General features: G+C 38.3%; 1 protein-coding gene and 1 long non-coding RNA gene across 4 annotated transcripts in view; one reads left to right on the top strand and one right to left on the bottom strand.

The window, feature by feature from the left end:
- Nucleotides 1-458: 458 nt before the first annotated feature.
- On the bottom strand, nucleotides 459-6,680 carry LOC114148000 (uncharacterized). Its single transcript, XR_003596178.1, has 3 exons — nucleotides 6,529-6,680; nucleotides 3,766-5,699; nucleotides 459-3,682 (listed from the first exon to the last, which is right to left on the bottom strand). It is a non-coding gene; the product is annotated as an uncharacterized LOC114148000 (long non-coding RNA).
- Nucleotides 6,681-6,874: 194 nt separating this feature from the next.
- Nucleotides 6,875-15,005, top strand: part of LOC114147999 (potassium voltage-gated channel subfamily C member 1-like) — a 69,630-nt gene continuing 61,499 nt past the window's right edge. For all 3 annotated transcript variants that reach the window (XR_003596177.1, XM_028022875.1, XM_028022874.1), the window contains exon 1: nucleotides 6,875-7,439. Coding sequence is in view for 2 of the 3 variants with exons in the window: in XM_028022875.1 (XP_027878676.1) it covers nucleotides 6,897-7,439 (543 nt within the window). In the remaining variant the exon portion in view is untranslated. The remainder of the gene's footprint in view (nucleotides 7,440-15,005) is intronic.

Genomic DNA, 15,005 nt, shown 5'->3' on the forward strand with positions numbered 1-15,005 from the left:
TCTTTTATTCTGTGAACTACTGACATGTCTCTGAAATTCCAAACAAAAATTTTATATGTATTTGCAGAAAATGACAAATGGTCAAAACCCCCAAAAAGATGCAGTGTTTTCAGACCTCAAATAATGCAATGAAAACAAGTTCATATTCATTTAGAAACAACAATACTAATTTTTGAACTCAGGAAGAGTTCAGAAATCAATATTTGGTGGAATAACCAGGAGGTTTTCAATGCAGTTCAGTGCAGTCGTCTTTTTTCCAGAGCTTTTCCAGAGCTGCATATATACATTTATATATATATATACATATATACATTTATATATATATATGCAGCTCTGGATATATACATATATATATATATATATATATATATATATATATATATATATATATATATATATATATATATATAAAATGTATGATGTATATATCCTCATATAAATATATAAAGGTAAAACAGTTTTTTATTCCATCCACTTTAATTACTCCTTATATTATTTTTGTAAAAATGCTTGCATGTCACCATTTTGCCATGACACAGAACTTTTGAAAAATAAAAAATGACTTTTTGATTTTGATTATGCACTGGAGGATCATTAAGCCATGTTTCTCGTTGAATTCATCGATTCTCTTATTTTGCACCAGCAGTCTCACAGATGGAGCAGAACTGAGACCTAAAGGTAATTCAACTAACCGTACAGGAGAGGGTGCTGCCTGCTCTGGAGTCATTTTCCTCCATACAATTCTATGAAGCCTCAGAGTATGGCAGGCCAGTTTAACATAAATTCGCTTTTGCCTGACAAGCCGTAATGAAAAAAATAAAAATAAAAAAAATCGAATTTTCTGTTAAATTTATTTAGCTAGGTAAAACCACACTGACATCTAGATCTCCTTTTAAGAGTGAGAGACACCTGCTATGCACAACAACCTGGTTACCCAAAAGTAAAATAAATTAAAACATATGCACAAATTTAAAAGAAAATTACAAAACAGTTTAAAAGCAATGGCACTAATTGATATGAATATTTTGCATGTTTTTAAGAACTGCTTAAAAAAAGTACAATGAAATAAGAGCTGAGATATTAAATTCAAACTGGAACTGATTGTTTGCTTCCCTTTTTCTTCTTCGAACACATGGAACATGTAAGGGAAATGTTGCTGGAGCATAAAGAATGGGCAGTAACAGTTTGTTGTAGGAGAGGATTTAAATAAACTGGAGCCAAGCCGAGTATTTTTATAAATCTACACTTGATGACTTTCATATCATCAAGTAACTGATATTTCCGTACGCTTAAAGGAGCCCATGCAACTCACAATGATGTTGTGTAAAACATCTGCTACCTGTTACAAACCTTAAAGCACAATGATAGACAGTATTCAAGGATTGAAGCCATTTGGTCCAAGCATTCATATACAAAACATGTCCATAATCCAGGAGTGGTAAGATTGTTGCTAATACCAAGTTTGTCAGCTTTATTACTAGTTATAAAATTATTGTACATATCAGAAATATTAGTTTTGAGATTGAGTAATTCATTGTACATATCTTGAATTGAAGGCTCCATATAACCCAGTGGTAAATCTGATGTCATTTCAACTAGTCAGAATGTTTTTAGAGATATCACAAATAGGTATTTTGTCTAGTAAAAATATATTCACATATATCTTAATTTCCTAATATGTCTACTCATAACCCAATTTCAGATGTCTTGAACGTAAATGCAGTAAAACTGAATTTATGTTCAAATGGCCTGCCATACACAGTGATCTGCAGTCGGGTCTGCAGTTGTTTTCTATAGAGACTTTACACCAGCCATTCAGCGCATCTTAAACAACCTTCCGTGAAATAAGTATTGTCCATCTAAAATGACAATACTTAACTTAATATGTCCCCACCATATCAACATGTCATTCCAAAGCTACTCTATGTATGTAACATACTTACTATCATTAGTGTTGTTTGTAATTAGCTTATATCACACCAGTGTTATTATGGCTGTTAGTTTTAACCTTATGGAGTAGCAGCAACAAAAAATTTTGATTTTGAAATACAGAGTGGCATTTAGATAGTTGATGTTGTACACATTGTGAACTTTGTTAAGATCCAATCTGTGAAAATGTGCACATTTGCATCCTTGTGTGATGAAATGGGAGAAGAGCATAAAGCCTTCTTGCTCCATATGGAGGTCTGTGGTTGTTGCGGGGCAAGGTGAAGCACCGCAAGTATGAGCTACGTGACGAACATTTAAAGAGTTTTTTTTTTTTTTTTACAAATGACAGGTCTGAATATTCAAATGCTAATGAGGGGTGGGGTTAAAGGTTGGTATGGCAGATATATTTCACCATCTGAATGAACTGAACACATAAGAACTTGCTGTCAAGCACAGATAAAATAAGTGCATTCTGTTTGAAAATGGATTTCTGACAATAACATGACATGTCCAAAGGACTAACCTTGAGATGTTTCCACTCACAGAGAAACAGCAAGATGCCAACACTGCTGCACTGTGAGATAATAGTTAAACATCTGAAGATTCTAAAAGAAAAGTTGTCATTTTATTTGTCTTCATCCTTCACTGAATGCCTTGACTGGATTAGGGGCCCATTTAGATCATCATCAGTTTTTGGAAAGGACATGACTGTAGAGGAGCAGGAGAAACTAACTGAACTGAAACAACATCGTGTTTTAATGCTAAGATTTTGGTTGCAAAGGAGTTCCCCATTTTGGGCCAAAATCACACCATTAGCCAGGGCCTTGTTGAATGCCTGTACCCTCTTGGGAGTCAACTGGATCTGTTAGTCCCCTTTCTTGCTTCTAACCCAATGTTTCTTAATCCCAGACCTCGGGGACCACTGCACTTCACGTTTTAGGTGTTTCCCGCCACACACCTGACATAAATATATGAGTGAATAACAAGCTGCTGCAGTATAGAAGATGTTATGCAACCATTTGAATCAGGTGTTCTGGAACAGAAATACATCTAAATAAAATATTAAGGTGCCTGAGAACCAAAATTGAGAAACGCTGCTCTTTGTACCGGGGGGTCTATAAGGTCAGCTTCCCCTGGAATGAAACCATTATAAAAGTTCCCCATTCCAAAAAACTATGATTTTAGTTTATTGTTTATTTCTTGTGTCTAGTCCTCTCTTAGTTATCCTAGTTTTGCTGTTCGTTATGTTCAGTTATTCTTTTATGACAGATTCATTTCCTAGTCCCCAGTATGCCTTCCCTTGCCCCGTGTCACTTCCTGTTTCTCTGTCTCCCCTCACACCAGCAACCTGTTAGCTCACCAGTATCTAAACCTTTCTCCTGCTCACGCTCCTTGCTGGTTCACCCGGTGTACCCCGTCTATTCCCCTCGTCGTGCTCCTTGTGTTCCTGGTTCCTGATATTGTGTTCACCTGGATGGCTATAAGTTTTGTTGTTTCACCATCTTTTTTTCATTAAAACCTGCATCATCTACTTGATATCTCAGCCTATCTGTATTTGGGTCCACCAATAAACCACTCAACATTATAGAAGAAACAAGCCCACAGGACCCAGCAGATCCCTTTTCGGAAGAGATTTTTATTAACTTTTTACACACTATTAAAGAGTACCTCCACTCCAAGTCAGATTCCACCCCACTGCAATTTTGTGCTACACAAATGGGCTCCTCACCTTCCATCATCAATCATCTCAGATCTGCAGAAGAGAAAGCAGAGGGATCGTCAGGTTGCTTTCACAAAGTTATATCTTCAGACATTTCCACTACGATCACCACCCACATTTTCATCTGATACTCCTTCCCAGACTCCACCTATGTCTCCTACCTCTGCTTTCCCGATTCTGTTGTCCTCTCATCGCAGACACCACCGCCGCAAGGAAACCTCCACATCTTCTCCTGCGAGTCAGCCTGATGCCTCCACAGTTTCTCCAGAGGGTTGGTCTGATGCATCCACAGGAAATGTCTCCACAGCCTCTCCTTTGCCAGCTCTAGCGGCAGCATCTGCTGAGATTGCTCCAGGGTTCCAGGCTGCACCGCTCGCTCCACTGTGATCTCCAGCCTCCTGAGCTTGGCTGAGGACCTTAGTCTCCATTCTCTGAGGGGGACGAGGACGACCCTCATCTGTCTCCAGTGCCTGATTCAGTGCTCTACATGTGTCCTCAGTGCCTCTAAGTGGTCCTCTGCTCCTCTACATGGGCCGTCTTCCCCAGCTCCAGAGCCTTTACAACATCCCCAGGTCTCAACGGAAACCTTAAGGACCCTTCTTCTGCGCCGCAGTACTTCAGGCGCCAAGCTTCTTTGGCCAATGCTCTTTGGGTCTTCCTTCATCCCTGGCATCCTCCAGACTCTAGCTTTCTTTATGAACTTATTAAGAACTCTAGTTTTGCTTTTCTTCTTTTAAGTCCATTACAGTAATTCAGCTGAATGGTAATGAAGGGATGGATAACCGTCTCAAAGTCCTCAAAGAATTGGCTTTATTTTGGTTAACTAAAAATAAAAGTAATACAAAATAAATAAACATTTTCATCAATTAACCCTGCCCCTCAACTTTGATGGATGAGTTTGACAGATAAAATAAATCATGGTGGAACTGCAGGGACAGGAACCATGAAACAAATAAATGCACATTTAATTATTAATACATAGCATGTGTTTTAACTTTCAACTTTAATAATTTAATGGAATACTATACAACTTAATTATATATACACAATAAATTCCTTAAATTTTTAATGACATTTCATTAATTATTTAATTATGTCACTTTTAACCCTCAGTTTAAATGGCAAAATCTGGTAACTTTGGTAAAAGGAGAGAGGAGAAGAGATTTCATTGGATTAGCCAACTATCCTACAAGAAAATCAGGTCGACAAAAAATATTTAGATTTGTTTGGTTTAAGTTATAACAGCCCTGAGCCGTGAATTGCGATGGCCAACATGGCATTGCCAATTACTCCAGATGGCCAGTCCACCTATGAAGCTGGCTTGCCCTTACACAGGCAAGCTACTGTGGGACTGTGAATACGTTCTTTGGAGAGTCAGGGAAATAACAGCAACAACCTTCCTCACCACGTTGGAAAAACCGGGCAGATAGCAAAAACTAATCCCACACTGACATGTTTTATTAACGACCACTGACAAAGATTATTTTTGGCTTCGACGTTACCCCTCTCAGCTTGCTTTAAAACATGTTTGATTGCAGTACCAAGAATAAGTCATTTCCTCCTTACATATGAATCACAGTCTGGTCAACAGTGGACACTAGTTAATGTGGTGGTTGAGGGTATCAAACTGAAAAGGCTATATAGCCCAATAGAGTGTAAGTGTGTGCTCCTGTGATATTGGAACAGGCTCATACTGTAGTGTGCTGCACAGTGCTGCAGGCTTTTCTCAATAGACCGACACAGCACATTAGCTCTGCACCAGAGAAAGAGGCAGAGATAAGTGGGGAGGGGAAGGTATACGTTTTTGTGTGTACATGTGTATGTGTTAATGCATGTGCGATTGGTATGTAAGGGATGTGATGATGACGATGTTGAAGACATTGATAGGCAAAAAGGATGTAATATTTGAGGAAAGTAGAGTGGAAAAAAATTAGAAAAGTCTAATGAAGTGATGGTCTGCAGTATTTTCTGCATTTTCTGTGGTGCTCAGCAGATACTCGTTCTGCTGCTGGTCTCCCCCCTCCTCTTTGGTTAGTGGTACAGGGACAATCTTGGAAAGAAAAAAAAGAGAGAGAATGTTTAGTGGGCATAAAAAGCTGTTCCGTTCTCCTTTTGCTGTGTTCTAATTAAGTAAAGTGCTTTAGTAGATTGAAAGATAGTGGGAAGTGATGCAGAGTAGAGGGTGGAAAGGACACCAAGGTGTTTTAGTAATGAAAACTTACTTTAATGTAAGATAAACAAATTTTACATAAATTATGTCCGGACTTCATAATTTATCTAAATTTATGAATACACGTGAATGTTTTCTCCAATAATCTTTACATTTACATCATCAAATTAGTAATTTCTCCAAAATAATAGCACATGTCAACTTTCTAATCCAGACAGAATTTCCTGAATTATTCCAATAGAAAAAATGTATAATGAACCTGGGATGTAGCACTTTTGAAAGATTTCTGTCAACTTTCAACTGAACCACTGAACTACTGGTTAAAAACACAATTCAAAACCAGTCATTCAAGAAAAAATGTTTTTGTGTGGTTACATTAACGTTTGTAAAATTCACTTCACTTGAGTTGAATCTGAATTGTATTGTATTGTTTTAGACATTTTTTGGAATTAATTTGAATGAATGATAATTGAAACTGATGAATCCTTTCATACATCCATTGCCATTGCGGATTCACGAGTGGTGAACAAATCTACTGCATGGCAGTTTGTGATCAGATAATCATCAGTTTGTGATCAGGTAATCATCAGTTTGTGATCAGATAATTATCAGTTTGTGATCAGGTAATCATCAGTTTGTGATCAGATAATTATCAGTTTGTGATCAGGTAATCATCAGTTTGTGATCAGGTAATCATCAGAAGACTTACCGGTGGTGAGCGGTCTACCTTCAGGTACATGGTATTTCTGGGCAACTTCTTGAAAAGGAGGCAGTAAAACAAAAGAAAGCACGATGCTACTGAACAAAAAGCTGCATTAGGCTTAATCATCAAACAACATGAAATCTGTCATTTCTCTCTTCCTCTCTCTCTCTCTCTCCCCGTGTGTGTGTGTACTGTGTGTGTTCTCTGTCTCAGAAACACAATGACCAAACTCCTCCTCTTTTCGTGAATTCTGCTGCCCTGTTTTTTTCACTGGCACTGTCCTGACTGAGTGCTGAGCAGGGACCAACGGTGGATGAGGGAGAGCATCATCCACAGCAGTTGGGCGCAGGACCGAAGCATGCCCCAGGGCAGCCATGACTTGCTCGGCTTCAGACAGCGAGAAGATTGTGATAAACTGCGGCGGGATCCGACACGAAACCTACCGGAGCACTTTGAAGACATTGCCCGGGACGCGTTTGTCTTGGCTGACCGAGCCCGATGCCTTCAGCAACTTCGATTACGACCCTAAGTCGGACGAATTCTTTTTCGATCGCCATCCAGCTACCTTCGCTTTCATCCTAAATTACTACCGCACGGGTAAGCTCCATTGTCCGAACGATGTCTGTGGACCATTATTTGAAGAGGAGCTCGCCTTTTGGGGCATTGATGAGACTGACGTGGAGGCGTGCTGCTGGATGAACTACAGGCAGCACCGCGACGCAGAGGAAGCCTTGGACAGCTTTGAGACTCCGGAGCCAGACGTACCTGAGGATGACCCGGCGCTCACCGGCGGAGTGGATGGAGACCTAAAGCGGCTTTGCATGCAGGAGGACGGCCGCAAAGCGACTTGGTGGGAAGTATGGCAGCCCAGAATGTGGGCGCTGTTCGAGGACCCTTACTCTTCCAAATACGCCCGGGTGAGTGACTGGACAGAACTCCAGTATCTATTTACATTTTTTAATGCTAATTTTCCTAACATTTGTTTCTGTGCGCTCTATTAATTTGGTCCCTGGTATATGTTAAACTTCTGGTGTCGCCAGTCTGAAAGATTTCAAGCATACTGCGGCTTTACCCCCCAAACGAAACTGACATATTTTCATTAAACAATTTAGTAGTTGCAACTATGCACTCATTAAGTAGTTTAGATTCTTTCTTTGTCACTCATGTTTTTCCATTCATGTGCAGTAGCATGGTTCGATTGATAACATAGTGGCAAGTTTTTCCTTTTTTTCCCTTTTTGTGGTTGGGATTACTGAGGTGTGTTGTCGTTAGAAGGTAAACGTTGAGGTAGTATATTTCTTAAAATATTCTGTTTTATTTATAAGACTATATGCCTGGTAATCTAAATAATAGGTCCATGTATGTTTCTGATAATTTCTTTTGTATCTGAGCTAAACAGTTTTTTAGTCTTTTTGGCTTCTGATGCTGAAAAACTGAAATTGAAACTCGGATAAAACAATATATTAAAGAAATACCCCTTGCATCTATGTTATACTAATACTGGCATTTTTACTTTAAATAATATAATTAAATTCTGTTTATGGATTTATTAATAAAAGGAAAATATAATTTATTGTTTTATTAATAATAATTAACAAATAATTAAATTAAATACATTTCAAGATACAGTATATACAAAAATATTGAAGTGATATGTAGATTTCCTCCTGAGGAAAGATCTAACTCTTTGTATTGCAAAACAACACTTCTGACTTCTGTTTATTGTATTTGTTGGTGCATAGCGGAGCAATGAATGGAGAGTGGGGGATTGCATGGGGAAGTAAAGAGACACATATTAACGTTCACCTGTAAACAGATTTCTTTTTGTCTTTTTTATTTTTATTTTCCTGACAACTTTTGGTGCAACCCAAATGTAAAAGTCTGTCCACAGAGATACACTGATGACCCCTTCCTGTTGGTACCTCTTCATGGGTGAGACATATTAAGCACCAAGTGAACAGTTTGTCCTTAAATCTGACGTGTTAGAAAACTGGGTAGCATAAGCATTTGAGTGAGTTTGACAAAGGCAACATGGTTATGGCAAGAAAACAGGACAGTTTCTGTGGGATGTGTCTGGATTGCAGTGCACAGAGCTGATCAAAATGAATCTAGGGAAAAGAACACAGGTGAACATGTGACAGAATCATGGTGCATTTATGCTGGTTGCAGGGTGAAAGTTGTGTGATCCGATCCAATAAATGAACTACTGTAGCTCAACTTACTAGAGAAGAAAATTCTGGTGCACTATGTATTTTGACAGTGCACTGCAGTTTGTTGCATATGGTGCTGCATAGAAGCAGAGACCAGTCAAGGTGCTTATGGTGACATCTGACTGCTGTCAAAAATGAACCACCAATAAATGGAAGGTAATGGCTTGTTCAGTGAATTATGTTTTCTTTTGTATCACATGGATAGCTGATTGGGCCCACATTGCTTCCTTAAGGAACATATGTCAAAGGATCTGCAATGGCAAGAAGGCTGTGTGATATTTTGGGCAATGTTATGCTGGGAATCCTTGCCATCCATGCGTATGTTACTTTTTCATTTATATGTAGAGCCTTTCTGCTAAACTCATTCCTCAACAGGTTTAGTTCAGCAAAAAGCTCAGGATCTATCTCTCCTCCTACACGACTTTGACCAGCAGCTTTCTGTCACACCTCAAATATGTCACCTAGCTGCTCATCCATGGATTCTGCTACTTCTTAATAAAGCAAGAACATTCTGGTGATCACTTTGTCTCCCCATTCTGTCTATCTGTCTCTAGAAGTCAACTAAAGAGGCAGCTTAAAAAGCTGAACTGTGACAATGCTGCAGGTCCAGAGGTGTCAGCCCAGTCATGAAGGGCTTTGTGGAGCAACTCTGGGATTCTATCCTGACCCAGGATAATCCTGCCTTGTCCAGCACCAAAGACAATCATTCAGTCCCTAATGACCTCAGACCTGTTGACCATCACACATTACTAAGGTCCTAGACAGAATCCTATTTTTGGAATAAGCAAACAAGTATCTCTCACCATCCACTGCAGTTTGCATTTGACCTTGGGGCTGAAGTCAAAATGCATTGTACATCTTCATCAAAATCACTGTCATGGATTAAGAAAGCAGCACTAATGGGATCATTTTGATCTCTCCTGTCCATTTAATACAATCTAGCACTGTTTTCTCATGTCAAAAACTTCAGGCTTGGATTCACAATATGTTCAAATATCATGCTGATATTTGATGCAGTTGCATCTTGAAAAATTTGAATAGTGGAAAAAGTTAATTGTAGTTACTCATAGAAAGTTAAACTCATTAAACAGATTCAGTATATATAGAGTTAAATATTTCAAACCTTTAATTATTATAATTTTGATGATTATCACTTACTGATAATGAAAACCCCCATCATTGTTGCTAACGCATCATGATATAATATTTCATATTTGTTGATATCGATTAATTATTGATTAGTCTTTTGTCTTAAAATCTGAAATACTACCAAACTGGTTTTGTGACATTTCCTGTTATATTCACTGATATTCCTTCATGCCATTCTTTTGTATTTTCACACAGTTTTGAGGCACAGTGGCCAAACCGTAAACTACTGCTGTGCAAATTACTCAACAGGTTATGGCTAGGTAACCAAAGCACTTTGCTTTGCTAGCCAGGAGAGGCTGAGTGGCTAAAACCTCTCCTCTGCCTACATCCCCCAGAAAGCTGCAGTTCTGAATTGGAGTTCAGTGAATATTCTATGTTGTTAACCGTTCCTGCTTTTGTCTTCTGACCATAGTTGGAAAACACAGGGAAGATATTTCCCCCAGGGCCGAAGTGGGTGTGTTCTTTAGGGTTAACTCCCTCTTTTGCCCATGATGGGGACGAAGCACATGAAAACACAGTGACACTGAGGTGCTGAAGAGATAACGTTTTAATAGTTTCTATGTTCAACAATAACAGGCCGCACAGGCTTTTACTAACTACTGCTGCTCCGATTGCCGTCTTCCTCTCTGCCACACACACCGTCTCTCATTCGATCCAAAACATACATGTTACAACATGCAATGCCCCCTTCTGACCGGAGGACTGCTGTCACACATCTTCCTCACCCACACAAAATATACACACTACCTACTGAGCTCCTTATCACTTATAACAGAGGTACAGTACTTTCCACAACAATATATTGAATATTCTATCAGACAATGTGTCTGTAGTGACTCATGTTATTGATATATTGTGTAAGTGCGGCTCCTACATATTGTATAGCCCTACATAGAATATTGCAAGAGATCAATAAAGTTCTTACAGAATTCTGGCTTCGTGAATTGCGCTGCTCATGGTGGCACCATGTTGAAGTTCTTTGTTATGTTAGTTCTGATTTGTTCTTTATTTACAGTTTTTTGGAGTTGAAGCATTACATGTGTAAATAATGATCCCCTCTGGTTTTGGATGGATTTTTGCTCTTTTATGTTTAATTTTTGGATACTTGTGATGTGCAACAGTTCTGACAAGGTATTAGATAGATAGATTTTATTACAGACTCAGAGTCCAGATTACATAAAAAGGAAAACAAAGACAGTAAAAGAATAAAAAGTACAATAAAAAAATGACTCCTAGCCATTCAGAAGGCAATCATACCAATGTCTCCAGAGTACAGATGAGTATTTTACTGCACTATATTTAATATTAATCAACAGTAGTATAATTCTATTATTAGACTTGTTTAAAAGACAAATAAATTTATACATAAGCTTTCTTAAAACAGCCATCAAAGTGCTGATGCAAGTAGATAGAAACTATGAGGGGCCGTTTAGGACAAAATTTACGTTTTGTCTCTCACACACTACCAAAAGGTCTCGCATACTCCAAAAAAATAGCCACGCACACTCCAAAAAATTACGTTTTGTCTCTCACACACTACCAAAAGGTCTCGCATACTCCAAAAAAATAGCCACGCACACTCCAAAAAATTACGTTTTGTCTCTCACACACTACCAAAAAGTCTCGCATACTCCAAAAAAGTAGCCACGCACACTCCAAAAAATTACGTTTTGTCTCTCACACACTACCAAAAACTCTCGCATACTCAAAAAAATTACGTTTTGTCTCTCACACACTACCAAAAACTCACGCATACTCAAAAAAATTACATTTTGTCTCTCACACACTACCAAAAACTCACGCATACTCAAAAAAAATAGCCACGCACACTCAAAAATTACTCACGCACATTCAAAAAATACTCAAATTGCGTATACACACACTACTAAAATGTCACACACACATTCACAAACGTTAACTTTCTCGCTCACATACACTACTACCAGCTCGCTCACATACACTACTACCAGCTCGCGCACATACACACAAACGTTAACTTTCTCGCTCACATACACTACTACCAGCTCGCTCACATACACTGCTAACAGCTCGCACACACACAGACGTTTATCTCTCACATACACAAGACTAAAGTTGAACACACACACAGTACTAAGACTCGTTTTATGTATGTGTGAGAGCGAGACTTTTTATGAATGTGTGAGAGTTGTCACGGAAGAGGCGGGGCATAATTTTTGGATCAAACTGCGCATGCGTAGATCCTAAACTATAAGTTTCGATTGTTGACTCACTGTATGTTCTATTACTTAGTATATTTGTGCTTTTAAATATATATAGAACGTTTAACTTTCTTGTAGATTAAATGTGCTATAGAAATAAATGAATCTGATTGATTGATTAAAAATAGCAAAATTGCTGTAGTACAATCTGTCCACTGGGTGCCAGTATTACAGGAATTATTAACCGGCGCCAACTAGTGCCGAAGAAGAAAGAGTTTGCTATACCGAACATGGCTAACTCTAATTGTTTAAAATGGCAGCTGCCTGACCAATTCTCTCTCGTTTCGAATTAGACATTTAATCTACAAGAAAGTTAAACGTTCTATATATATTTAAAAGCACAAATATACTAAGTAATAGAACATACAGTGAGTCAACAATCGAAACTTATAGTTTAGGATCTACGCATGCGCAGTTTGATCCAAAAATTATGCCCCGCCTCTTCCGTGACAACTCTCACACATTCAAAAAGAGTCTCGCTCTCACACATTCATAAAAAGTCTCGCTCTCACACATACATAAAACGAGTCTTAGTACTGTGTGTGTGTTCAACTTTAGTCTTGTGTATGTGAGAGATAAACGTCTGTGTGTGTGCGAGCTGTTAGCAGTGTATGTGAGCGAGAAAGTTAACGTTTGTATGTATGTGCGCGAGCTGGTAGTAGTGTATGTGCGCGAGCTGGTAGTAGTGTATGTGAGCGAGAAAGTTAACGTTTGTGAATGTGTGTGTGACATTTTAGTAGTGTGTGTATACGCAATTTGAGTATTTTTTGAATGTGCGTGAGTAATTTTTGAGTGTGCGTGGCTATTTGTTTTGAGTATGCGTGAGTTTTTGGTAGTGTGTGAGAGACAAAACGTAATTTTTTGGAGTGTGCGTGGCTATTTTTTTGGAGTATGCGAGACTTTTTGGTAGTGTGTGAGAGACAAAACGTAAATTTTGTCCTAAACGGCCCCTCATAAGAAACAGCACTGGTCCATCTGGGTTTACTTAACAAGAGTCTCAGTGCATCATTATAAGCCACCTTCAATCTTTGAAGACTGGTTTTTTAAAAATTGTACCACAAATGTGCAGTATACAGTGATGTACAATATGACCTAAACAAGTTCAGTTTCACTTCATCAGAACAGAATCCAAACTTAAGGACAAGGATATTTGCCTGAGCGCATAACATCCGAACCTGACGGTAAATGTCCTCATCATGAGACAGATGGTCTGTCAACACATGGCCAAGATATTTTACTTCACTTGAGACATTCAATAAAATCCCAGACAATTTGAAATTTGGAAATACTCTATTTTTGTCCTACTTAGTGCGACAGATCAAGATGATACTTTTTGATGGATTGAATTTTACATCAAGTAATTCACCATATGCTGAACAGACATTAAGCAGCTCCTGAAGACCAGCTGAACTTGGACTAAAAACCACTATGTCATCAGCATACATTAAATGATTAATAATAATATTACCAACCATGCAGCCAGTTCTACACAGGTTTAGCTGCTTAGAGAGGTCATTCATATAAAAATTAAACAACATAGGAGATAAAATGCTTCCTTGTCTGACTCCATTGAGGACACGAAAGGATGCAGACACACAGTTGTCCCATTTCACCTGCATAGTTTGATTAGCATACCAGTAGTACAGACATCTTACGATATACTTAGGAACACCAGCTTGGCACAATTTAAAAAATAGTTTTCTATGATTTACACGATCAAAAGCCTTAGTAGCATCTAAAAAGCACAGAAAAACTGTAGAATTTTTGCTGTTATAATTTTTCAGTAATTCTTTTAGGCCATATCTACACATATCAGTGCCATGTTTGGGCTTGAACCCAAATTGATTGTCAGTGGACATAACTATCTTTGCAAATTTTGGCAAAAGAATTAGTTCAAAGACTTTAGACAGTGTACTAGCTAGGGCTATAGGTCTATAATTATCAGAGCTGCCAATTTTACCAGCTTTGTTTTTAATCACAGGAAGTAGAAGAACATTCATCAAGGATTCAGGAATAAAACCATGCATAATAAAACCAGTGAAACACAAGGCAAGAAGAGGGACGACCCTTGAACTGGCAAATTTGAGATGTTCAGCTGAAATAAGATCCATTCCTATAGATTTATTTACAGACAGTTCTTTAATTGCTTGATAGACCTCGTGTGTTTTGATAGTTTCTACACTACTAACCTTGTCAACCTGGACGGGTTGACAAGGTTAGTAGTACACAGGTGAATAACTTGCTGTAGTGGTGTTGCCAAAAATTCACAATCATATTCACCCCAGAAACACCATCGACAGTGAAAGGGAGAGAGGATTTACTGTTATTGATAGTTTTAACCTCTTTCCAAAAGGTTTTTGTATCCTTACCTAAAAGATTTTTTGCCAAGGAATCAGCCCTCATGGTTTGCTCATTCTGTCTAATGAAGCATAATTCATATTTGTATTTAGAATTAGACAACTTTTTATGCTCAAATATAGGGCCCTGCCTAGGTTTACCTGCTAGAGCCCAAGAAGTAGTAGCTTCACGGGCTTCACTGTGGAATTTAGACACATATCTGTTCCAACCTCGTCTATTTTTAATCTTTACATTACTTTTATTAAAAGGTGGGCTAGCCCCCAGTAGCGCTTCAATTATGTCGGAATATAATGCAGTTATATTGATTCTATGTTCAATATTAGAGAAGTTGCAGTCTGTACAAGTAACTGCCTCTCTTGATAAGTTAATGGTAGATAACAATTGATCAGTTTGGGCATAGTAACGGGCTACTTGTTCACTAGATAAAGAAGACCAGTCTATATGTGTCTGATTTTGAATACTGTTCTTATTTACAGTTGCAGGTTTATGATCAAATCTAATTGATACCTTGAAGGGGATGTGATCA

Source organism: Xiphophorus couchianus, chromosome 7, assembly GCF_001444195.1.
Source record: "Xiphophorus couchianus chromosome 7, X_couchianus-1.0, whole genome shotgun sequence".
NCBI classification, from domain to species: Eukaryota; Metazoa; Chordata; class Actinopteri; order Cyprinodontiformes; family Poeciliidae; genus Xiphophorus; species Xiphophorus couchianus.